The sequence below is a fragment of the Thermobia domestica genome, chromosome 6, assembly GCF_964235325.1.
Source record: "Thermobia domestica chromosome 6, izTheDome1.hap1.1, whole genome shotgun sequence".
NCBI classification, from domain to species: Eukaryota; Metazoa; Arthropoda; class Insecta; order Zygentoma; family Lepismatidae; genus Thermobia; species Thermobia domestica.
The window spans coordinates 116,654,927-116,678,848 of record NC_137459.1 but is presented as its reverse complement, the minus strand read 5'-3'; the positions used below and the strand labels follow the sequence as shown (position 1 = coordinate 116,678,848).

The 23,922-nt window shown below is 34.8% G+C and overlaps 1 protein-coding gene across 5 annotated transcripts in view; it reads right to left on the bottom strand.

The window, feature by feature from the left end:
• LOC145688161 (uncharacterized) overlaps positions 1 to 23,922 on the bottom strand; it is a 351,061-nt gene that overhangs the window by 49,186 nt on the left and 277,953 nt on the right. For 3 of the 5 annotated variants that reach the window (XM_081761987.1, XM_081761988.1, XM_081761990.1), the window contains 7 exons: positions 13,371 to 13,528; positions 12,325 to 12,502; positions 10,529 to 10,691; positions 7,449 to 7,588; positions 6,433 to 6,581; positions 2,073 to 2,229; positions 1,467 to 1,628 (listed from right to left, as the gene is read on the bottom strand). In XM_081761987.1, the coding sequence (XP_081618113.1) occupies positions 1,467 to 1,628; positions 2,073 to 2,229; positions 6,433 to 6,581; positions 7,449 to 7,588; positions 10,529 to 10,691; positions 12,325 to 12,502; positions 13,371 to 13,528 (1,107 nt within the window). Of the gene's footprint in view, positions 1 to 1,466; positions 1,629 to 2,072; positions 2,230 to 6,432; positions 6,582 to 7,448; positions 7,589 to 10,528; positions 10,692 to 12,324; positions 12,503 to 13,370; positions 13,529 to 20,640; positions 20,817 to 23,922 lie in introns of all 5 variants that reach the window. The other 2 variants (XM_081761989.1, XM_081761991.1) reach the window with 1 other exon arrangement.

Below are 23,922 nucleotides of genomic sequence, written 5' to 3'. Positions count from 1 at the left end.
TATCCATGGGCGGAGTTATGGGGGGCATTTCCCCCTAAAAATAGAAATGCCACCTAAAAGATGGCCACCTACCAAGACTTCCGAGACCGACCAAAAGGTATGCCCCCACTGCCCTCCCAGCAGACAATTCCTAGCTCCGTCTATGCCAATATCAGTGTCGAATTCATACTTTTCGGGATCGCTGAGATGAACAATGACACTTCCGATGCCGTGGCCCGAAACATGGGGAGGAGAGGGGATATATAAGAATCATCGAAAATGACCAATATCAAGGAGCGCTTTAGTAATAGTAAAAAGTGACTAACTAACGAAACATTACTATTTTTTTCTTAATTTAACCCAGCGAAGCGGGTAATTGATGCTAGTACTCAATATTCTTCAAGATTGAAAAGAGCATTCCATTTTGAATTGCACACTACTGACCGAAAACTGCAGCAAAAGATTGTTTTTCTTCCCCAATACGTTCAATTGTTTCCTTGGTTCTCCTCCATCGAATAAATTTCTACCTTCTTAAAACTTACCCTCACTTTATTCTTCCTCCAAAATTCAACCAACGAAAAACGGTAGGTTGAATAAACCAGTCAAATATGTTTAAAAAAAAAAAAAGTTTTGCTACAGAATGGTCAATAGATTTCCACTAGTATGCTACGACATGTCTGAACGAATGATAACTTTGTGACATTGTTGTTTAGGAAAAGATATCGGTAAGCAAATCTTCGTATCGATTACCGTGTTCAAAATATGAATAATCTCGTATTCGAATAACATTCTTCGGCTATTCGTTGATTGAGTAATTCATTCAAACAAGCAAATATACGAACAGATAATCATTATTCGAATACTAGAGTAGAAAATTATTAGAATAATTTGGAAATTCTAGCACTACTCCTTCAATGTTAACAAGGAAGGATGAAACAAAAGCACATTAAAATTATTCTTACAATTTTGTTACAATGTTAATACTCGAATTTTACTTGATCTTACCAGAAGAACATTTGGAACAATATCATGCTTGAAACACTAAAATTGATGATACTTTAACAAACATGCTATGATGCTGGATAGTTCATGCCAATTACTGTCAGAAAAATTGTTAAACTTATATAGGTTTATAATATAACTTTAACCTATATAATTTTATAACTTTCTATTTATATTTTAGTCTGTGACCAACTTTCAAACGTAATAATTACTTACAACTCTCTTACCTTTGACTATTGTCTGGAGCTCTGAGCGAAATATAAGTTGCATTTCAGTACCTCATGTTTGTATTAGTAAAAACTATTTGTATGTATCATATTCTTGTTATTTCATATGTTTAGAATGGACGAATTACCAATTACATCCTCCTACGGAAACATCTTTTTGCACAAAATTACTTATGTAGTTTAGAGGTAAGCAAACCAATTATTTAGTTTACAGATAATAATAACAGACAAAAAATAGCGCTTGATTTGATCACTTACCCCTGCAATCGCTATCACGTGGTGTCTTTATGGGACAGTAGTAGATTCTGAAGCCACGGATATTGCTAACTCGGTTTGAGCATTCCAATTTCCAAACAACTTCTACACTCGTTGGTGTGATATGGTTTCGGTTGGTTCTCACATCCTTCATTTTACCTACAACTAAATACAAAGAAAAAAAAATGGCTTTGTAATAATGGAAGAAATAAACATAATAGTAATTACAGAAAACAGAATTAGAATAAAGAACATATAAACATAAAGAACATATACTTTAAATCAATTCGAAACACATACAAATTGAAGAACCAAATACTTATTTGCTTAAAACATAAAATAATCGATTTTACTCTCTACATCTCTTAATCTTCATGTATACAAAATATTTATTTCTTATGCTTTCAGTTCAGATGGTGGTTTAAATTATTAAATAACAAAAGGAAACAGACCATGGAAAAGCTATAGTAATGTTAATGTACTTTTTAATAGGTTAAGGTACGATTACTGGCTACAGAAAGAACTCAGTTGACACTAGAGATATTAATATTGTATATCTACTTTGATTACAATTTGTTTAATAGAACTACACTGAAGTAAAACCATTACCTTGATCATGGATAACGGTGCATGTGGTCCAGACCATTCCGCTACTGGAATTGTGTGTGTTCGCCGCGACTGCGAACTGATATATTCCGTCGTCTTCAGGTGTTGTAATATTATAGATATGGACATCAGCAGGCACGTGTGTCCAATTTAGAAAACCCTATATTAAGAAAAATATTTACGCTATCATATAAGTTTATTCTCTAAATAATTAAAATTTAACATTTTGACGAGATTTTTCAAGTTAAAAATACTTATCCTTCTCATGATAGTGGAAACTTTAATCACTCAATGTAATATTTTAACATCTTACATGATGAATATACAATACTTTATGTCTGAAAGGCCCGGAGTGCGCACTTGGACTTCTAGATTTGTTAGTTTGGTGCTTCAAGTTCGCTTTGCGAATGGGTTCAACGTGGTATTTAAAGAGCATGTACTTTTATCGTCATTGAACCTAAGTCTTCCTACCAAAGACGAGAACACTACCTAGAACTAAGTTCCTTGAATTTCTCACGAAACGACATCAGAAATATAGCCTGAAAACTTGTATTAAACGCATACTTTCTTTGTTAGACTTACATTTAAATGACATTTCTTCCAACTCTGCCTTTTTATTCGACACCTCAAATTTATTTTTAAGCCGATTTTTAAAAAAGTACGAGGTTCTCAATTCAATGCATATATATTAGGTATGTTCAGGGAGAATTTCGACATAGGTACGCCGAACGCCGATTGCAATAATTCCGCTTTTATTGAAAGGAATATACTTTTCTGATAGTAATTTCATTAAAATCTTACAATAAGCATCAGATATAGACCATGTAACTCCTCAACGACTGGTAGTGTTAATACTATAATAGTGAATGAACACTCATAACTTTAACATAGTTGAGCCAGTTCTTTTTAATTACCTTTTGTTTGAAAGAGTATGGTTTCGCGATAGTTTCATGTAAATTTCATTAGGATCTGATGATAGTTTTCGGAGTTAGACTATGAAATTCAACAGCTGATCGTGTTAATACCGTGTGTATGTTCAGGTATAATTCCGTAACACGTAGATCGATTTTAATATATATGTTCACTAATATTTTGTAGGGCTATCCATTTTATAGGAAGTTAGTGCCCTATCTTTAGTTCAGATGTCTAACTAAACTACTGGGGCAACGGAAAAATGGAAAAATTAAACAATCTTAAGCTGATTAAAAAAAACACTAAAAATGAAAATACGAACATTTTTTTTTACAAAAAACAACAGACTAACAGACTTAAATATAAGTGATTAAAAATAGAAAAAGTAAAAAGACATATAAAATAGACAATAATAATATATAAATTAATGCCTAATATAACATAATTTCAATGGAAATTTTATGAGGCATTAATTTATTTCGCATGGCACGACTTCAAAAATCATTTATCGATAACAGTAACGAATTATTTTCTGCTTTTGAGCGTTTTGTTACTTTTATTTTGTAGGGCTTTTATGAAGTCTGTTCCTATTTTTTAAAAGTTTATTTTCTTTTTATTTTTAATGCTTTTTACTGTGTGTGTGTTACGGAATTATACGTGAACTTACACACAATTGCAGTATCAGCACTGTCAGAAGTTCAGGGGTTCCATGATCTAACTTGGAAGAGTATCAGCGATGCTACTGAAATTTACACGAGATTCTTTATAGTAAAACAAAACTAAACCAATAAAATTGATAAACCTATGTAGCAGTTATTCGTAATCACTCATCATTATGGATGAACACAATCAGTCGTTAATATGTCTCATAATCTAACTCCGCAGAACAATTATTAAACGTGATGAAATTTATACGAAATCTCCAGAAAGCTAATCTCTTTCAAACGAAAAAGAATAGTCAAAATTGTATGTCGAAGTTATACCTGAACATACCTACAACATATATATGCTTATACATACAAGAACTCTGGAAAAGATAGTAAAAAGGATTACCTAAAACGTAAAGAAGTGGTCCCCATATTCTTAATTTGCACGGGATTGACTTCGTTAACAAACTCATCCGAGACAACTAGACACACTAACGCCGTCTCGTGCGCAAAAGGCTAGCTACTTTTCAGACTATGTGATATTTTGATACGTCTTTTATTGTGTAATGAACTATTCTCAAGGGAGGCCCTTATCTGTAATCTTATATATTTTCTAGCACAAGACTGGAACGCCTGGAGCAATCTTAACAAAGCATAGTACACTCATGTCCAAAATTATTGTCGCATGTCTATAAATATGTTGTTATAGGAATATAATTTGATAACGAATTCGTCCGGTATTTCTTATAATATTAGTATGTGTATAATCTGCAAAGACATATATGTGGAAAATTTCATGTCAAAAGAGCAGTAAATAAGAACACTAAAACGAAAATAAAATTTTCTTGTCCATTTAGCAACATTTTGTTTTACTCATTCTATTTTTCGTATTTATAATTCTTTTCCTATGAAATTCGCCACAAATATACATTTCCCGATTATACACATAGTACCAGTATTAAAAGTACGCTACAAAATAATTATAAAATTATATTCTTACAAGAAGACGGTTATAGATATTCGACAATCATTTTGGACATGAGTGTACATGTATTACCTACTGTCTGGAGAAGTGTTACTGTTGGGATAAGACCCCCTAACACACCTAGGGAGAGTTGGAAGGGGAATATAAAAATTATCAAAAAATTACTGATATTAGTGTCGAATCCATGGTTTTCGGGCTCCATGAGTTAACTGGTGACAGTTCTGATATCCTTTAAGTCCAAGTTGAAACCTACAATGAGGGTAAGACTTCCTAGTACACTTAGGGGAAGTAGGAGGGGTGACATACAAAAATGAATGAAAACGGTCATTATTAGTATCGAATTCGTAGTTTTCTGGGTCACTGAAATAAAGTGAAATAAACTTAAGACGTTTTTACTAAATTTTCCATGAAATTCACAAGATCGTCAACGTTTTGTTGTCCTAGCTGAATAGTTCAAGAATAGGGTTTTCGTTTTCTATACGTCTTTTGAACGTATTTCAAAAATATGTTTTACAGAACAAGTAATTCATTTCACGTATATCTTTTCGAGACCTTTTGTGCTCAACTGTCTTGAACGAAACAAAATTATTTCTCATAAAGATATTACTCAATCGTTTCACACTGGAAAGATGTTTATGATTCCCTAGACTTCTTGATATATTTCTGACGTATCTTTTTTTAAGTATATTAAGCAGTGTAGTTGAATTAGTCACAATTCACGCAGACCAAAACACCATGAATATATTTACTGGTGAGAATTTCGTAGGCATTTTACCATTTGTATTGCAGTTTCCACTGACTTTACAACAGTAACTTAGGGAATCGGAGTGAAAAAATGAATGAATGAATACGTAATTATCAACTAGAAACCACTCTTAATTCCCTTTTTAGCCACAGGTATACTAGTACACTTACGGTGAGATGATATATAAATATTCTTATGATTTTCCGAGAGTGTAAACTATTACAGCAGATATAAACTTTTGTCACTATCTAAATAAGAAAAGGTGTTGTTACTACCACTCTTCTTCTTCTTCTTCTTCTTCTTCTTCTTATTATTATTATTATTATTATTATTATTATTATTATTATTATTATTATTATTATTATTATTATTATTATTATTAAAGATTATTTTCTTTGAAAAGCTGACTGCTGTTTCAATCTAAGTTAGATCTGATTAGTTTTGAGCTGTTTAACAGCTCACCAGCAAACATAAAACAATGAAATTATCTTGTTGATGGATTCTGCGTACGGTACAGAGATGTCATCATGAAAATTTATATGTCCAACGTATGTGTTAATATAGTTACATGAGGCTAAATTTTGCAGATATTCAACCTGAATCACATTTCCACTATAACGATTATCAATATCAGCCAACGGCTTAGCCGCAATGGTATACCATTTCTCGTGTGACCAACAAAGTCAAGCTGTGCTGAGTTTGGTCTGAAAAAAGATGGGTGACCGCTCGTGCTCACTAGACGGTGTTGGCATTGCCGCGTCCACCTACCTAGGAAGCTACTTGAAAAAAAGAAGTAGCGAAGTCCGGTCTAGAAAGCCAACATTATCGGAGAATGTGAGCCGACGTGCTGATACGCCTTAGCGGCAGAGGGTTGTTGCGCCAGAAATTTAGTTTAGTTTACTTTTAGAATTATCATATCTATGTAGAACATAACGTGTTCTGCAGTTGCTAGGAAACATGAAATAAAGAAAAGAAGAATAAACAAGCAAACAAAGTAAGTCAAGTGATGTAGTATATCTCAAAGCAATTGGGAAATAATGTGGATCAAGTAACAAAATTGAAAGTTCCACATACCTTACATGGATAAGGTCTGTCCTTCTCATATTTACACGAAAATATAGTATAGTTGTGAATTAGATGACGGTTGGGCGGAATCTGCCATGACAACTCATATATTCCATTTCCGAATGAAATCTTAGTGACAGACTCAAGTTCCATTGGCCCTGTAATGGAAATATTTTATTATAAAGATTGAATAAACAGCCAAGTACATATGTAATAATACGTTATTCACAATAAACAGGCAAACATTCCTTCTGGAACACTAAAACGCAAAATTCTAATTGCATCTAACGTATCTTTCTGATCTTGTTTACTTGCTCACTACGCAGCTGAAAATTCAACTACTACTATCATTTGAACCTACGGAGACGGCTAAAGGAAATTGGACAATGCTACTTCATGGAAGCGAACGATAAATGAAATTAATTGTTTGGTAAATGCTCATTCGTCACATTAACAAATTTTGATCAATTTCTTAGTTTCTTGTTTCAAACAAAATACTGAAAGTAACTATGAAACAACCCAGTAAATATACAAACAGGTCACAAATCTTCATACATTTGAATACTGCACATCTTGCAACTTCTTGAATGCATTTATTTATTTGAATTAAAAAAAAAAAAAAAAAAAAAAAAAAAAAAAAAAAAAAAAAAAAAAAAACTCGATTACAATATTCATAAAAGTGCATGTGTTACCTACGGCATTCTGAATATGATCTTAACACACTATAAATGTTACTACTCAATAATTGGTCATTGATTGTTCCATCATATTCAATGAATTTCCTATGATATTTTGTATTTCTCGTCTAGATTAATAATAGTAGATATATAATTTCAGCAAAATTATTTTTTTCAGATTTTTGCAATATCCATTTACATAATTATCTATCGATTTTAATCGCAATTGGAGCTTTAATTATCATTTTCTGTACACCCGACTCACAAATACACGATTACCTTTCTATGAGATTTAGAACTTAACTCGATGGTGGACACATGTAACAATAAATTATAATAATTACTTACGGTCTTTTGGAACTTTAATAACTGCACGACCCACAGAATTTCCAACATGGTTTGATGCGACGACTGTAAATTCGTAACTTGCATCCGACAGATTCTTGAATTTTGCATAGGTTTTGGTGACTTCAGAAGGTGCTATAGATCTGTTAAGAGAAAAAAACAAACACATATAATAACTGAACTTCATTCTACAATATAGCAAACAAATAAAATATTTTAGACAGTGAAAAACCAGAAACTACAATTATACGCACAACTATCTTGAGAAATGCTTTTCCCATGATAATTGTGAGTCTGTCAATGACTTTGAATGGACTGATGAATTTGTGCAATTTTCGTTAAAGGAACAACTGAGTTCCTGGAGAAAAAAGAGAAAAAAAACCGTGAGAAATACTAGTTTATTCAAAACATTACAAATATAAATTCTATAAAAAACAAAGCACTTTTTGACTTGATTTTCACGGACGGAACACACACTGTTTACTTACTACAAAAACTGAAAGCACTTAAAAAAAATAGTTTCGTGCAGCGTATTTTCAATGCAGCATGGAGACAAATACAGAAAAAACTGCAAAAACCCTATAATTTTCTGATATATATATATATAAAGGAGTAAATCCACTTACTGACTCACTGATTTCATTCATCAACAGATCTCCGAAACTACTAGGCACCGAACCTCGAAATTTTTGGAAATGTTCCTTTTGCACCTTAAGGTGTATGTAAGACAGAGTTTTACGAAATACGCATCCTAAGGGAGGATACCCGAAACTAACAGACGTAGAACCTTGAAATTTTGCACAAATGTTATTGCATCGCAGGTTGCAAATAAGGCGAAGTTTTGAGAACTGCGTATTCTAAGGGGCATAGAGGGCTCAAGTAGTGTAATTTGGTTCGCCAGATCTACAGAACTATACGGCGTAGAACCTCACAGTTTTGTATAAACGTTTTCCTTTCACTCGAGGCTTAAAATACGACAAGGTGTTGGGAGTTGCGTATCCTAAGGGAGACTACGGAAGGGGGAAGGGGGATTAAAAAGTGCTTTTCTCCAGATCTCCGAATCTATTAAACGTAGAACCTTGTAATTCGGTATAAATATTACCCTAGCACCTTAGGTTGCAAATAAGGCTAGGTTTGGAAATTGCGTATCCTAAGGGATGATGGGGAGGTTAGAGAGTTTTTTGGAACGTTCACTAGAATTCCGAAATAGTAAGGTGTAAAACCTCGAAATTTTGTATAAATGTTCTTCTATCATCCTAAACTGTAATTAAGGCAAGGTTTTGGGAATTGCATATCGTAGAATGGGAAGGGGTTTAAATGAGTTTTGCCATTCAGATCTCCGAAACCATAAGGGTAGAATCTTGAAATTTTGAATAAATGTTCTCCTTGCATCCAAGAATGTAATTCCGCAGATGTAAACCCTAAGAGGGATTTTTTTCCCACCAGATCACTGAAACTATCGAGCGCGAACCATAAAACTGCTTATGTTATTCATTGCATTCAATATCGAAGACGAATAGGAATGGAATGCAGAGAGAAGAAAAGATGAAAAAAATTGTCCACGTTAACATGCGAGAATATACACTATTTTTATATAATAGCAATAATATGGAAGAAACTGTACTGTACTGTATTGTATTGTACTGCTTTTCTGTACTGTATTGTTATATTTGTGATAGTGTAGCGTCCTTAGTTTGTAACACTAAACAATAACTGTAGTATTACAAAAAATGAAAATGAAATCTTTAAGTTTTACGTCCCATGATTATGGCGGTTAGGCTAAAGGAGACGGTGATGATGAGAAATGAATGAAATGGTGGAATGAAGAAAGTGGGAGGAAATGAGAGAACCCCGAGAAAACCCACGAACAGGGTGTTTGTCCACCACAAAGTCAACACGGTGCGAGCTGGGATCGAACCAGGGACCCCAAGCACCGGAGGTGAACGCTCTACCACTGAGCCACCGCGCCCCCCTGTGTTATTACAAGTTTTTGTTTAACATATATTTTGAAATTTGTAATAACTTGATTTAGTTCCATTGGAAAAAAAATAACTTTACGTTGGGTTGGCATCACTGTTAATGTGGTGGTATTTAAGAGCGCTGTTGATAGTTAATGGAATATGTATTCACGGACAAAATCACTAGAACTGTTTTTGAGCAAATTATCTCATCTCAACAAGTTGATTTCTGGAATTTTCCACAAGAAATGACAAGTATTGTATGGATGCTATATTGTTAATTTGCTAACTCAAAACAATGAACAGTTAATCAACTACAGTTGCATAAATTAGGAACAAAAGGATAAATGTAATATGAATACAATCGCCTGAGCCATTTCTGAGAACACCTTTCAAGAAGATCTCAGCCCCACAACTCAACTATTACTGTCTTCCTTTTCTTTCTTAAATATGTTTATCCACTATTATTGGGTTAGCGATATATTAATTTGCGAAGTATGAAGAAAATTACTAGTCCTTTCAAAAAATCATCCAAACAAAAATCATGTCACAAGTAAATTAACTCCTTTTGGGCTTTCTAGTAAGAGAAAGGACTTACGCCACATTATAAGAGGGTTAACGAAATATTTACTTACAGAATACGAACAAAATTTTCTGTCTTGTTTTTGAGATAAAATCTTCAGAAGAAACTTACTGAATTAACAAAATCCCCTTTATGATTTTTTTCGTGAAGAATGGTTGGTGGTGTACTATAGGATAAGCAAGAAGATATTTATTTATGAAATATAAAATAAAATAGAATAGTTTATAAGGAAACAGCTATTTTAGAATTGCATCCTACGATAAACTACACTCATTTCTGAGTGTGGGAGAAAATTCGTGACTCCTTCTCCCAAAGAAAAAGAAGAAAAAAGTCTCCGATTTAATATGTGGTCTCTTTACGTTCAACGATGTGGCTCCTATGTCTCGGTACATATGCACGGAAGTATGAGCATCTGAATATTAATTTTTCTACATGGAGTGAACACAGTTTAAACTTCGAATTTGATTCCCTCCCCTCCCCCAATTATGAGATTATCTTTACTCTTATTGTCACTCGAAAGCAAAAAGCATACATGTACTTACCTCGTAACACCATCTTCTTTCACGTGCAAAATTTTATATTTGAAGTTGTCCCCATTGTATAGATACTGTGGTATATACTGCCAGTATATATAGACAGTGCGACTAGATTCTCCTCCTTTCACTTCAAAGCTACCAGTAACAGCCTTCGGAGCTGCACCCGGAACTGTAAAGTAAGATTTTCTAATGTTGCTTACTGATTTAATTTGAACTTTTATACACTTATATTCTCAATATAAAGAAAATAAAGTGATCCAATATAAAGAAAAACATGTCAAAGTTAAAACAATTAGTACTGTTAAGAACTTCATTTAAATGTTTACTACTGCGTACTTATGGTTACTCAAAATACAGAAAACTGGAAGTATTTTCTTCACATTGCAGCATATTATAGTTATCCAACTAGTCAATATATGAACTCAATGGTAATCGATATAGTCGATTGTAAAAAAAGATATTGCCTTTGTATGGAGGACTGCAAATAAAGTATGCTAGTCCAGTTACTAAGGTATGTATTATTTAATAAGCAGAAAAAAATACTGCATAATAAATACTGCATGTCAATAAGAACATACATAAGACACACATCACATACTGGACAATATACCAGCTTCAATTATATTCTATCCGTTTCAGAATCACAAGGTTGTTATTTCATTGAAGAAAATCTACTTATGAATTTTCCTTCTAATGCAGAGATCAAAATATCAACATTATTGTATGGTGCGGTATGCCTAAATAGACATACTAATTTTGCCATCTTGCCTTTCGAACAGATAATACACTAGACCGGCGGCTATGTGGGGTCTAAGGTGCACTTGTTTGTTAATTTGGCTTTATGACTATTAATGACTTGTTTCAGCAATTGCAACTTGTCGGAGAATTAAGACAGAAACTTGATTCTGATGTCAAATTAAAGCTAATGAATGCCGAAAGTATACAACGCTGCCATCTCTAAATATCGCGGCTATTATCTGCAAAATTAAACTTATTTTTCATTTCATTATACTTGCTCTAAGGGGATAATTATGAAACTACTAGAGATAGGAAAACCACCTTGATATGAACGTTATTGAGTAGAATCTCACCTTTCTAGCGATACTAATTATATTGAGTATCGCTAGAAACGATGTGGTTCCTATGACTTCCTGCTGATTTCCTGAAGGCTAAGATGATTGTCTCTCGTGTAGTGCATGGATCTGTCATCTCTTCATGTGCTTTAAATTTAAAGTTCTGTTCTGCTGTCGTTATTCAAAGACTCCATGTCCTCAGGACAGCGTTTGTCTTTTTTTAAATGAGCTCATTCTAGACAATGCTGTATGCCCGTAAGGATTCTGTAGTAAGCCATTGATTTCTGTGGCTCAATATTACACAGAACTTGATTAGGAGCTATCTGGCCTATGTTGAAAACACGATCGATTAAGACACAGCGTGCAACACTGATAAAACTCCACTTCTCAACTGCTGGTTGGTGCGTGTTGGAATTCGCTACAGGCCCATGAGACATGTGCGCTCGCAGAGCTGTAGTTGTTTCTGTAATAGGGAGCTGCAAACAATTCAACTAGGAACTTTACTGCCATACTACATATTATACAGACATTTTTATGAAATGATACCCTCAATTGTTACTGAAATATTTAATATTTCAAGTATTCTCCAGAAGATTGAAAATGAATGTTTTGGCACCTTCCAGACTGCAAAGTTAGGGTAGAATTAAGCAAAGAGACAACCTGACAAATATTCTTGTTGTATTTATGAAAACTATACAAACTATAGAAAAAAAAAAGCTATATACTCACTAGTTGCTTCGGTTTTGACGGTTAAAGAGGCCGGCTCCGACCACTTGTCATCACCTACCGCCACAGCAGATTTCAAATACACCCTGAAGTCATACAATGCATGTGCATATTTTAAGCCAGTTAGATTTAAATAGTAAGCAGATTTATTGTACTGAATAATGTGGCTAGAATTCGCAACCTATAAAGAAAGAATATTATATTTAGTCTACTTCGGTTAACTAACATAAATCACAATATGCCAACTATTTATTAACTCTCATAAATTAGAATGTCAAACTATCTATTATCTCCATTTTTTCATAAATATTATTAGTCATTATTACTGCAACTCTGTACTAATACAAGAATTAGTAAAAGAGTTTTTGATTGAAGGGAAGTACGATTTAGAATAGATTATTTAAGCGTAACTAACGAAACATAGAACTCTTTTACAAAAATATTAGAATCTTACAGTTTTTTTTTATATTAAACACTCATTTTTAACCTACATTTCCTCTTCTGGTATGGCTTTTTATTTGTGATGTTCAAGAACAAAGCTTACTGAAACTCCTGCAACAAATCGAAATTGTCCACGGTAGTCAAAAATTTTTGGTTTCGCTGTCTTAGTGCTGAAGTAGTAAATGTCTGTATTTAGCGCCTTGAGTATTTTAGTGTTCAAAAACGACCATATGAGTATGATTTATTTTGATTTTCATAAATCCATCCTCAGATTTCTTTGTTTTAATAATATCACCCTCAATCACTATGAAATAGTGGACGTTCAAGACATGATAATAAAATTTTCAGCTATGTTTATTATTCCCAGATTTTGTCATTATTTCTTATTAAATATTAATTTACAACGGTAGAATTAAGTTTTACAAATTACTTGTATCGTGCCTCAAAATTAGAAAAGACAGGAAAAGTATGATGGAAACAGACTTTAGAAATTATTACTAGACCTTTATTTTATACAAGCGAAAGCTGGAGCACGCTAAATACATCGTACAACAATATACAGTATATATAGTAAGTTAAGAATAAATCATTAGAATAAATCCACATACCTGCCATTGATCTCGGTGGTCCCACTGAGACTGGTATTCGACTTTCTGCTTTATTCCGGGCGGAAACTGCGTCAATGGAATTTTTACACCCCACGTCAAAAACACACTATAGGCCGTTTTGTTGACGACTTCAAAATGCACAGGTTTTGCAGGAATAACTGAAAAAAGAGCGATTAGTTTCAAAATACTTTGTTACTTTCTATCAACTACAGAAAGTAGACCTGTATACGAAGATGCATTATATCTTGTGCTCGGAAAATAAACATGTCACACATCAGCACAAAACTACACTGATATTGAAAAGGAACCACTCATGAAATGCCCGAAAATTACAACAAAAGCGAGTTACATGGCTGACCGGTGTATGATGTTGGAGTGCGCTTTTATAGCTGGAGCAATGACACAGAGAAACGTACAATAAAAGAGAGAAGGGATAAGGCAGAGAAATGGATTTCTCAAGTGTTGCGAGTGTACGAGTCGTTGTGTGGTGTACCTGCAAAGTCATCAACCGAAAATCGGAAAAGCATACTGCGATCTACCACTACAACTTACCCGATAAAAAAATTGCGAATACAGGAAAGATGATCAAGGTGGAACATCGGGGCCTAAACATATGCTTATAATTTATTAAATTAAGATCGGTAACTTTCTCCACTTAGGGAACCCTTCTGCATTACGCAAATTAATTTCTGAACAAGTTTTTTTTTTTTTATTTATTTATTTATTTATTTCTATCGCGTGTTCTGAACTCCAATACACGTTTTATATACAGGATGTCCGAAATGGGACTTATGGTTTTTAAAAGTGTATAGTTTTAATCAGGGTTGGCAAAAAACATGGTTTTAATTCAAAAAAACAAACAAAACAAACAAACAAACAAACAAAAACCAGTTCTTTTGAGTTCAAACCCGTTTTTCTTTTTTTGTTTTGTTTTGTTTAAATAATTTGCTTCGCCTTCGTGTTATAATGCAGCAAAAGGGTTGTGCTGGCAGGGGTCACATAACCTTAAAGCGGAATCCAAACCGCTTCTCGACTTACATCCGAGAGAAATTGTTCTCCTGTTGGACTCGAAACCGGGACTAATTGGCCAAAAATGCGATGAGTCTGCCGACTCCCTCATGAAGGACTCCTGATAATACGTTGTACTGATCTTGACATACTTGTTAATATAATTGTCAAAAGTCTTCAGAAGGACAAAAAGATAAACAGTTGCACAAATGAAACCATTATACAGAATTATATATAAATCGGGAAACTCCCGTCTTAGCCATTGGGAAAATCCTGTTATTACTTTAAATGCAAAGCAATAAAGGAAACATCCCGTTATTGCTTGGCATGTAAAATTTTATGGTCAACGTATCATAATCAGTACGCTATACAAATTTAGTATGTAGATTATCATTCAATTAAATTAAAACCGAAAGTCCAATCCGAGCTAGTGTTGGAAGCTACATAGGCAGTCGATAAATTTTAACAATTTCTATCAATATATTTAAGCAACCATGGCTTCTTAATAAAACAACAGACATTCAGGCATGCAATTTGGTTTCGTTTCGTGTGTTTAGGCTTAACATCCTTTTGTAATACCGAGATAAGAAGAAGACTTTCGCTTAAAGTGACATCCGAACCGCTACTTGGTTTACACTTGAAAGAAAAGTTGTGCTTCGACGGAGAATTAAACAGAAGACGCCTTGATTAAAAGCTGAAAAGGAGATAATACTAATGCAGGTGGTATGATATGTGGCAACGTCAACAGGAAGTTCATACGATTTAATGCATTTTTCGTTTTTTTTTTTTTTCCTTTTGGTTTAAACCAGCATCCCCTGGTTTTAATATGGTCAGAGATACAGAAAAAAAAAAAAAACACTCACATTGAAGGAAAACTCAAAAAGTTTTGTTCAGCAAATTTTCATACTTGAACAACTACCGGTGACGGCACTAGTACCGCCGATAAATAGAAATAGCGTTGGCAGTTGAAAAGGCGCAATGCGTGTGGTAGTTTGCAGAGACAGAAAGTGTTGTTTAAGTTCCAACGAAACTTCCGACGTGTTTACCACAAGGATGCTCCATCACGCAACATAACTCAGGGGTGGGAGGATCAATTTTTATCAACGGGGAGTGTAGTGAAACAACACAGCGGTGGAACGGTGGTAAATCGCGTGTGTCAGAAGAAAATGTGGAAGCAATAAGAGAGTGTTTTTCATGTAGCTCGAGGAAGTCAATTCGCACAGCGAGCAGGCAATTGACAATTTCAAAGTCAACAGTGCATGATGTGGTACACAAACGATTACGTTTGCGCGCGTATAAGGTGCAATTGTTGCACAAATTAAGCCCAACGATAAGCCACAGAGGGCAGCATTTGCTACTGAAATTCTGGACAGGATTGACTATGACCATAATTTCCTATTGAACGTTGCTTTCTCTGATGAGGCAACTTTTCACTTGTCGGTCTGTGGTAACAGACACAATGTTAGGATATGGAGATCTGAGAATCCGCATGCGTACATAGAACATTCTAGAGACAGTCCCAAATTGAATGTTTGGTGTGCTTTAACACATAATGCAGTTATAGGCCTCTTCTTTTTCATAGAATAAACCATAACAAGAAATGTGTCCTTAGACATGCTTCAACACTTTGCTGTTCCCCAGCTACAAAATTTGCAACCTCAAGTGATATTAAAATTGGATGATGCCTCGCCACATTGAAGCCTACAAGTGAGGGAGGACCTTGATACTGAATTTCCTGACCGTTGGATAAGTCAATTAGGTGACCTCCACGCTCTCCTGATGTTACCCCTCTGGACTTCTTCCTGTGGCGGTATGTGAAAGACCTTATGTATTCTGGTGAAAAGGTGCGTAACCTTGATGAACTGAAGAACCGTATTAGGAATATGATTGCTTCAGTAACACCTCAGATGTCACAGAGTATGTGGAAAGAGATTGAGTTCAGGCTGGATGTTGTAAGAGTTCCAAATGGAGCTCACGTGGAGTTACATTCAGTTAGAATGACTAGTAAGTAAGACCAAATAAACTTTTTGAGTTCTCCTTTAAAATGAGTTTTTTTTTTCTTCTGTATCTCTGACCATATTAAAATTATACACTTTTAAAAACCGTCAGTCCCATTCCGGACACTTTATATACATATATATATAGGGTGTCCCAGGAGGAAGGGGCAATATTTTGGGAAATTGTAGTATGGGTGATTCTAAGGTAAAAAAAGTTCATATGGACATTGGTCCTAATCTCAACAGTTTGAGAGCTATAGGCTGTGAACCATATTGACTTCATGTTGGTTATTGCTCACCCTGCTGTTATTCTATAGAGGTGAAATGTAGCGGATTTGAAAGACGATGGAATGGCCTTTCCAAAAGTATGCAACATGTGGCAATGATATCTTTGGAAGAAAAGCTATTGAGGGAAATTTGAAAAAGTATTAAAGAAATTGGATGGCAACACTGATTCTAAATATCCCTCAATAACTTCTTTTCCAAAGACACCATTGCCGTATGTTGCAAACCGTTGGAAAGGCCATTCCATCACCATTCAAATCCGATATACCCCACCTCTGTAGAACAACTACAGGGTGAGCAATATGCAATATACAGTTAAAAATGATTTACAACCTATAGGTCTCAAACCGTTGAGATTAGGAATCATGTTCATATGAACTTTTTTTGCTTAGAATCCCTCATACTACCATTTTCCAAAATATTGCCCCTTCCTCCTGGGACAGCCTATATATATATATCAGTCTCATCAGTCTCTTTTATCTTTATAAATCGAACAATTTATTCCAGAAACTAATGAGAGCTTATATAAGCAGCCACTTTGGCGGGAAAGCGTGCACAGATTTAGAGAGATAACGATTCATGTGAGACTTCTTACACAACGAACTTTTACAGGCTGGACGAATGAGTGAGATACGAAGGTAAAAGAGCTTAAAATTATGAAGTGAGAGAATACTTTTATTATTATTATTACTTAGTCCGTGTAAGGCTAATTGGAATCCACGAGGTGGTAGATCCATTTTAAAGCCAGCAGTTGGTCGGGAGAAGCGAATGTAGTGTTTTGGCTTTTTAAATGGAGTTAGCAGCTCAGTTGTCTGTTTATTGCACATCATGCAATCAGATGTCTGTTAAGTTGTAGTAGGGGTGTCAGAATGAAGGGTATTTCGCAACAGAAGTTGCAGAGGTTAAAGGGTGCACGCAGAAGCATTCTTTGGACAGTAACGTTTCCATGGAAAGAGAGCTCTTGAGATATTTTTAAGAATTACTATTGTTTGAAGTATAACTGGAAGATATAAACCAAGTTTGGTGAGCCTAATACAAAGATGAATAAAGAAACAAATATTCGCACTTTTTCCATAGCTCACTTTAGGTTGGCCGGTCAGCCTTCTGATCTCACATGCTATAATGTTGTACTCTTGTGGTTATATACGGTTTGATCTTAATTACTTCAGTTTCTTTTCTTCTGTTACAAAGTGACTAGACCGCTTTGTCCAAAGTACGCTCCAAGGAAGAACAGAGAGTAAGATCAAATTTCTCTGGTCTGAAAAAGCGCACGACTTAGAACTCATTGCAGCTTTACAGCGCAATAGGAGACAGCTCTTCGGCATTGAAGTGTGTCAGCAGAAAATTTAAAATTGATCGGACATCCGTGAAGCACGAAGAAAAAGTAGGATGCCACCAACTGCCAAGATCGAAAGATGATTCTGGCTCACCGACGAGTGTCCATGAATGAGGTTGAATGTGCTCTGCAAATCAGTTTATGGTTCTGCATACAAAATCATTCACGATAAACTTTGTTCCCATAAAATCTCCACAAGATAAATATTAAGAGAGCATTACCGAAGAGCGTAAGCGCAATGATGTGGAGATTTGTCAACGGTTACTTGACCGCTAAAACAACGAAGGCAAAATCTTGTAGGAGAGAATAGTCCTGAGACCTGAATCCATTACTTTAAGGTGGAATCCAATGGAAATATATGAAATCGCCAGTACGGAAGAATTTCAAGACATAATGTTCCGCAGGAAATGTGATGCAAACTTTTTTTTCTTTTTTTTTAAGCTCAAAAGAACCTATATTTAAACAGTATCTAGAAAATAATAGTCTACAGTCAGCAATATAAGCTACCGTGAAATGCCGGAAAAGATGCTAAAACAAGATTCGTAACAAACGCCGAAAACTGTTGTCGAAGAAAGTATTGCTGTTACATGAAATACACAGCCATACAAAGAAGCCAACAACCTTGAAACTCTTGGCAAACTGAGTTTCGAGATGCTGGGATATATGCAGTCCTAGCAGAATTATATGCAGTCCAGATTTCGCCCATTCCAACTTCCGTATTCGGACCTCAGAGATGATTTATGAGGTCGCCAAATTGCTTCAAGTGCTGATGTACAGCTAGAAGTGAATAAATGGCTGTGCAACCAGCTGAAAAAGTATACGCAAACCACCGGACCGCTGGAACAGGTGCATCAAAATGCACAACCATGAAGCAAAATAATGTTATTTAATTTACCTTGTATTTTTTAGAGTATGAGACTCCTTCTGGTATTGAGGGAAGTTGCAAATTTATCATTCCCTTCACAAGATTTTCTACTTTTAAGAATTTTAAATTATAGTTAATGAACAATTTATATTTTTACTTAAAAGCTGTGGATTTTAATTTTATTGTTAAAGGATTAGATTAGAAATTCTCACATAAAAGGGAACTAGAAGTGATAACTTAGGTAATATTGATACCTTGGGTGTTGTATTTTGTTCGAAGCGTCGGTAAAAAGAAACAGAGTAAAGAGAGATTTTGTTTGTAGATGCCTACTTATTTAATATAGTTCTCATACTCCTAGATGACTTGATTTGGATTCGGTCAACATCATGAGAAGTTGTGGCAGAAGACTAGGGAACGTGGGTAAGGCAGTATTGAACCTCAACCTTAAACATCCCGGTTTCATTCAAAATGAGTAATCGTACTGACTTTAATCACAGCGACTTCTGAACTCTTCACTAGTGCTGTATATCTACTACATAACTGTAACAAAAATTAACATTCAAAACACTTTACTGCAAATCCAACTACCTTTATTAGTGAATATATGTACCCATGCGCATTTAAAAAAAAGAAAACTTACCTCTTTAGTTAATAACTACCTCTGTTTAAATGTTTTTAACATCTTACTGTATCATCTATGTAACTAACTTTTTTCATGAAGGAGTTCTTAGTTTTTAGTTCATGAAAGAGTGAACATTTTCATTTGACCTTTATATGTTAGAATAAGGCATGCCCAACTAAAAGGGGGACTGGGGTTGGAGAGTAGTTATTCCCAGTGGTACAACCTTGCGATTTCCCTGGTAGATGGCAGTGTATGTCAGGTGAAATTTGACATACAGTGGATAGGTCTGTGTGTTGTTGACTGCAACAGAAGCGAGATAACAGGTAACAAGCATGTCATGGATTCCTCTAAACAGGCTCATCGCGCATAATCCAATTTTTGTCGGCAGAAGGTGTTAGTGGAACTCACATTTACTGTCGAATGAAGGATGTGTATGGGACAGTGTATGTCACGTACTGTAGTGTTCAGATAGTGTCATCATGGACGTGTGAGTACAGCGGACATGTCACGACCAGGTCAGGCACATGTGGTCATCATGGATGAATCAATTGCTGCAGTAGACGCCCTTGTGAGGGAGAATCGTTGAATAACTACCCAGGAGATTGCAGACAGCCTGTCTGTGAGCAAGGGAACCGGTGAGGTCCTAGAAACAGTTGAAGAATGTTTCCGCACGCAACCCATGACTTTCTTCGCTGACGGTATCCATCGTCTCGTGGACCAATGGGACACCTCTCTCAACCACTTAGGGTGATTATGTATAGACAGTATTGTTACAAAGATCTTGTACCCTATGTAACACTTTTCAATTTATATCATACTTATGCATTAAAACTATATAAATCTTTGCTTAAATGCATCAGTCCCACTTTCATCTGGGCATGCCTTGTATTAATACTTTCTTTTTCACTTAAGATCTCACTTCCCTTATAATTGTATGTAAATACAAGTGAGACTGATTTTTCAGTGAAACATCTTCACAACAAGATTAAAACTCCTGTTAATACCTTTAATTTTAATTTTCAATTGCACACACAGACATGAATTTTCAACATTATTTACAAATCCTAAAATATAGAGTATTATAGGTTAATACATCGTGTAACGACACTATTAAATATAATGCCTGTAAATAGTAATATCTTTTATATCTAACTTACCGTGTGCAAAATGATGAAAACTGATTGGACTAAATGTTACATTTCCTAGCTCATTATAACCTTTCACCTCAAAGTTATAATACGGATATGGCTGCCTGTAGTGTGGATCTGTAGAGTCATTCCAAAAGCAAGTGTTCTCCCTTAGCATGGAATTATTTGGACAAAGATATAATGTACTGAAAACAAGAAAGAATAAAAAAGCGTTGGTTGAGCAGAATCCATATCCGCTATTTATTTTAGAAATAATTTTGCTTTTCCGTGGAGAGAAACCTTGGTAAAAAACTTGTACGTTCTGTAAAATGCTTAAGAACAATTATTTTCCTTTAGATACATTTCCGGTAACGATTTTTAATTATGTACTTTCTCATACTAAAAGCTAAAAAAATGTTTTCTTTCAATTGTTTTTTACTCTTAGCATTAGTAGAATTGTAATGGGTACAGTAGGCTTTCATGTATTTTTATCAGTTGAGTTGATTTTACGTTCATTTCAGCAGCGAGGCTATATGAGACGGGACCTACTGATTAACGTGGAATCCGAAGCACATGAACTCCCGCCGGAAATCGAACCCGGGTCTCCCACACCAAAGGCGCGTATGCTAACGGCTTAGATGTATTTTTATCAGTTAGTGTAATTTGAGTAACTGTGTAATGAAAATAGTATAAAAACTACAATTAATTTCTTGAAATTATGCAATTCATGGATCATACAAGTGCTCACCACATTTTATTATTATATTCGGCAATACATATCACGATAAGCAGGGTTGCTCACGAGACGAGACGAGACACGAGAGATTTTTCGTGACGAGATGCGAGATATCACTTTCATGATTCCTTTTCGACACGGGAGAACCTCACTTTTGTCTCGGAGGCAATCCTAAGGATAGGTGGTAACAGACGCTACACGAGGGGAGATGGGAGGGAAAAGACCTAATTCCTGTTGGTGGTAGTCAAGAGTATCGTCCCACTTAACCAACTTGTTGCCTGCTATTAGAAAGAACTTCGAAAGTAGACCAATTAATCGCATCCATCTGTAACATTGTGTAGTCAACGACCACAATTCTTTTGGTCTATTTCTTCTTGTAGGACTAGCTGAAATTCAAGGTTCGGATACAATCGAGATAAAAATTAGAAGAGCGATTCGGGAGACTAAAGTGTGTTACGGATAGTCATAAGCTGACATCGGATTTTTATGCAAATGCATATTTTGTTTGCTTATAAGCATCTCTGTTAAACTTGGTAGGAGTTTCTAACAACAATAATACAGCTCAAATTTGAAGTTTTCTAGTGCGCGTAAATACATATTTTAAAGGTTAGAGCATATATTAGTGCTTAAGAGAATATTCCAGTGCTTAAGAGCATATTCAGCATATTCTGTAAGTTTTTATTTCATATGTATGCTTTTATAGCATGAAATAAATCCAGTTTTAGTTTGTGTTTTAATGCATTTATATGTCTAGGCAACAGAACAGCTTTCTGCATGGGAGGATGGAAGACTGCCTAGCTTGTGGAGGACTAATAATGTTAGCAACCGATCAGCAGAGCAAAGTAGATTAGAATTGCCAAAACGTTAAGAGAAATCTAGTAATGATAAAGATGTTTCTAATATCGTGTCGACAATAATTCAGAGACAAGAGACGCGAGGAATGCTGCTCAGTGAATGCTTAGTATTAGCTCTAGTTAATAAGTTCAGAACGAACTCCAGTCTGTTTCTGGTAAATTCAGGCGCTCTATGGAAAGAAATTGACGGATGTAATTGTCAGAAACTCCAACTACAAAACAACTGAAGCCATGGAAAGATACCTCCAAGAGTTAAATTTCAACTTGCCCGAAAATATAGATACTAAGCTTGCTCCTCTTTATAAATATTGTTCAGTAACATCTATTGGCGTTAACAAATCATTTTCTGGCTACAAATATCACAAAGTGACACCAAAAAATGAAGAGAAATATCTTGTTATATACTGCAAAGCTAATTACGGGAAAGAGTAAATCCTTAAAAACGAAAACTTTCTATTTTTATTTTTATTTATTTATTTTTTTTACAGTGGAAACGTGTAGAAAAGTGAGGCTCGTATTAATTCATGTAAAGTAAATGCATTCTGAAATGTGAAGATAAACTAGAGATCGTGTTCTCATACTATTGTGTTTATTTTAATCTCATAATTTCGTGTTTTAAAACGTTAGGAGTACATAAAACGTAACTGTCAATAAAAATAAATTCTGAAGAAAAGTCCCTGAAAAGTATAGTACACTTGCGATGTCATACTTCACCTACATAACTTTGTCACAACTTTGCTGCATGCTTGAAAATGCTCTCTTTCATCACACTGTTAATACATATTAAGTACATATTTTAACAGCATAGCTGCATGCATATTTCATGAATTTTAAGTGCGTAAAAATCCGATGTCCAGTCATGAGCAATGTACATGAACGCGTAATTTTCAGAAAACCAGAATATATTCAGAATGCATTATTTTCGTTGTCAGTACTACTCAAATCTGGTTGCATTAAAATACATTCCCGAATGCGATTATAGCAAGTTGCCAATACAGTTCCGGATGCCGCTGAAAGTCTTAAAAAAGACAAACATTGACACTCTAAGAAAATGAATCACGCAATACAGTAGCAGGTTTATACTGTAGAAAAGTGCAGAAACTAACGTACAATATGGCCCCAAACATTTGTGTTAAAATCTACAAGAGTCTTGATAAGATTTTATACAAAATACTACCAATCTAAGTTAATGCATTGATTTTTCGAAGACCGCTATTGTAACATTTTCTAACTTATGTTTCATATTCGTAGTGTTAATCTACAAGGCGCAGTTGCTATTAGTTTACACCAACTTCTCCGTATCTGTGAAATTAACTACAATAGTGTGTTTTCACCTTGTTCCCGAAATGCAAAGAAAGTATAAGGAAATTTCTGTTGATAATTTTAAGTCTTCTGGAATTTATATGTGTATGTAACTTTAAGACCACAAGAATTATTCACTGATGTAGATAGATGCTGGGCTAGGAAGTCTCAACTGTGTCTAAAAGTCTTACTAGATCTGGAAAACGGACACTGAAGAACGCGGATCGAAGCTTTTCCTATCAGGATTATACACAGTCTGTATAGGGAATAAACCGACAACAAAACCACAATGGCAGACACTTCTTTCTTGTATTGAGGTTATGAACACGTATGCAAAGTTTCTCGGTTTATTCCCGGAAAAAAAACTTGAATTTTAAGTAAGTCGAATTTGTAAATTGTTTAAATTTAACTTCGTAAGAA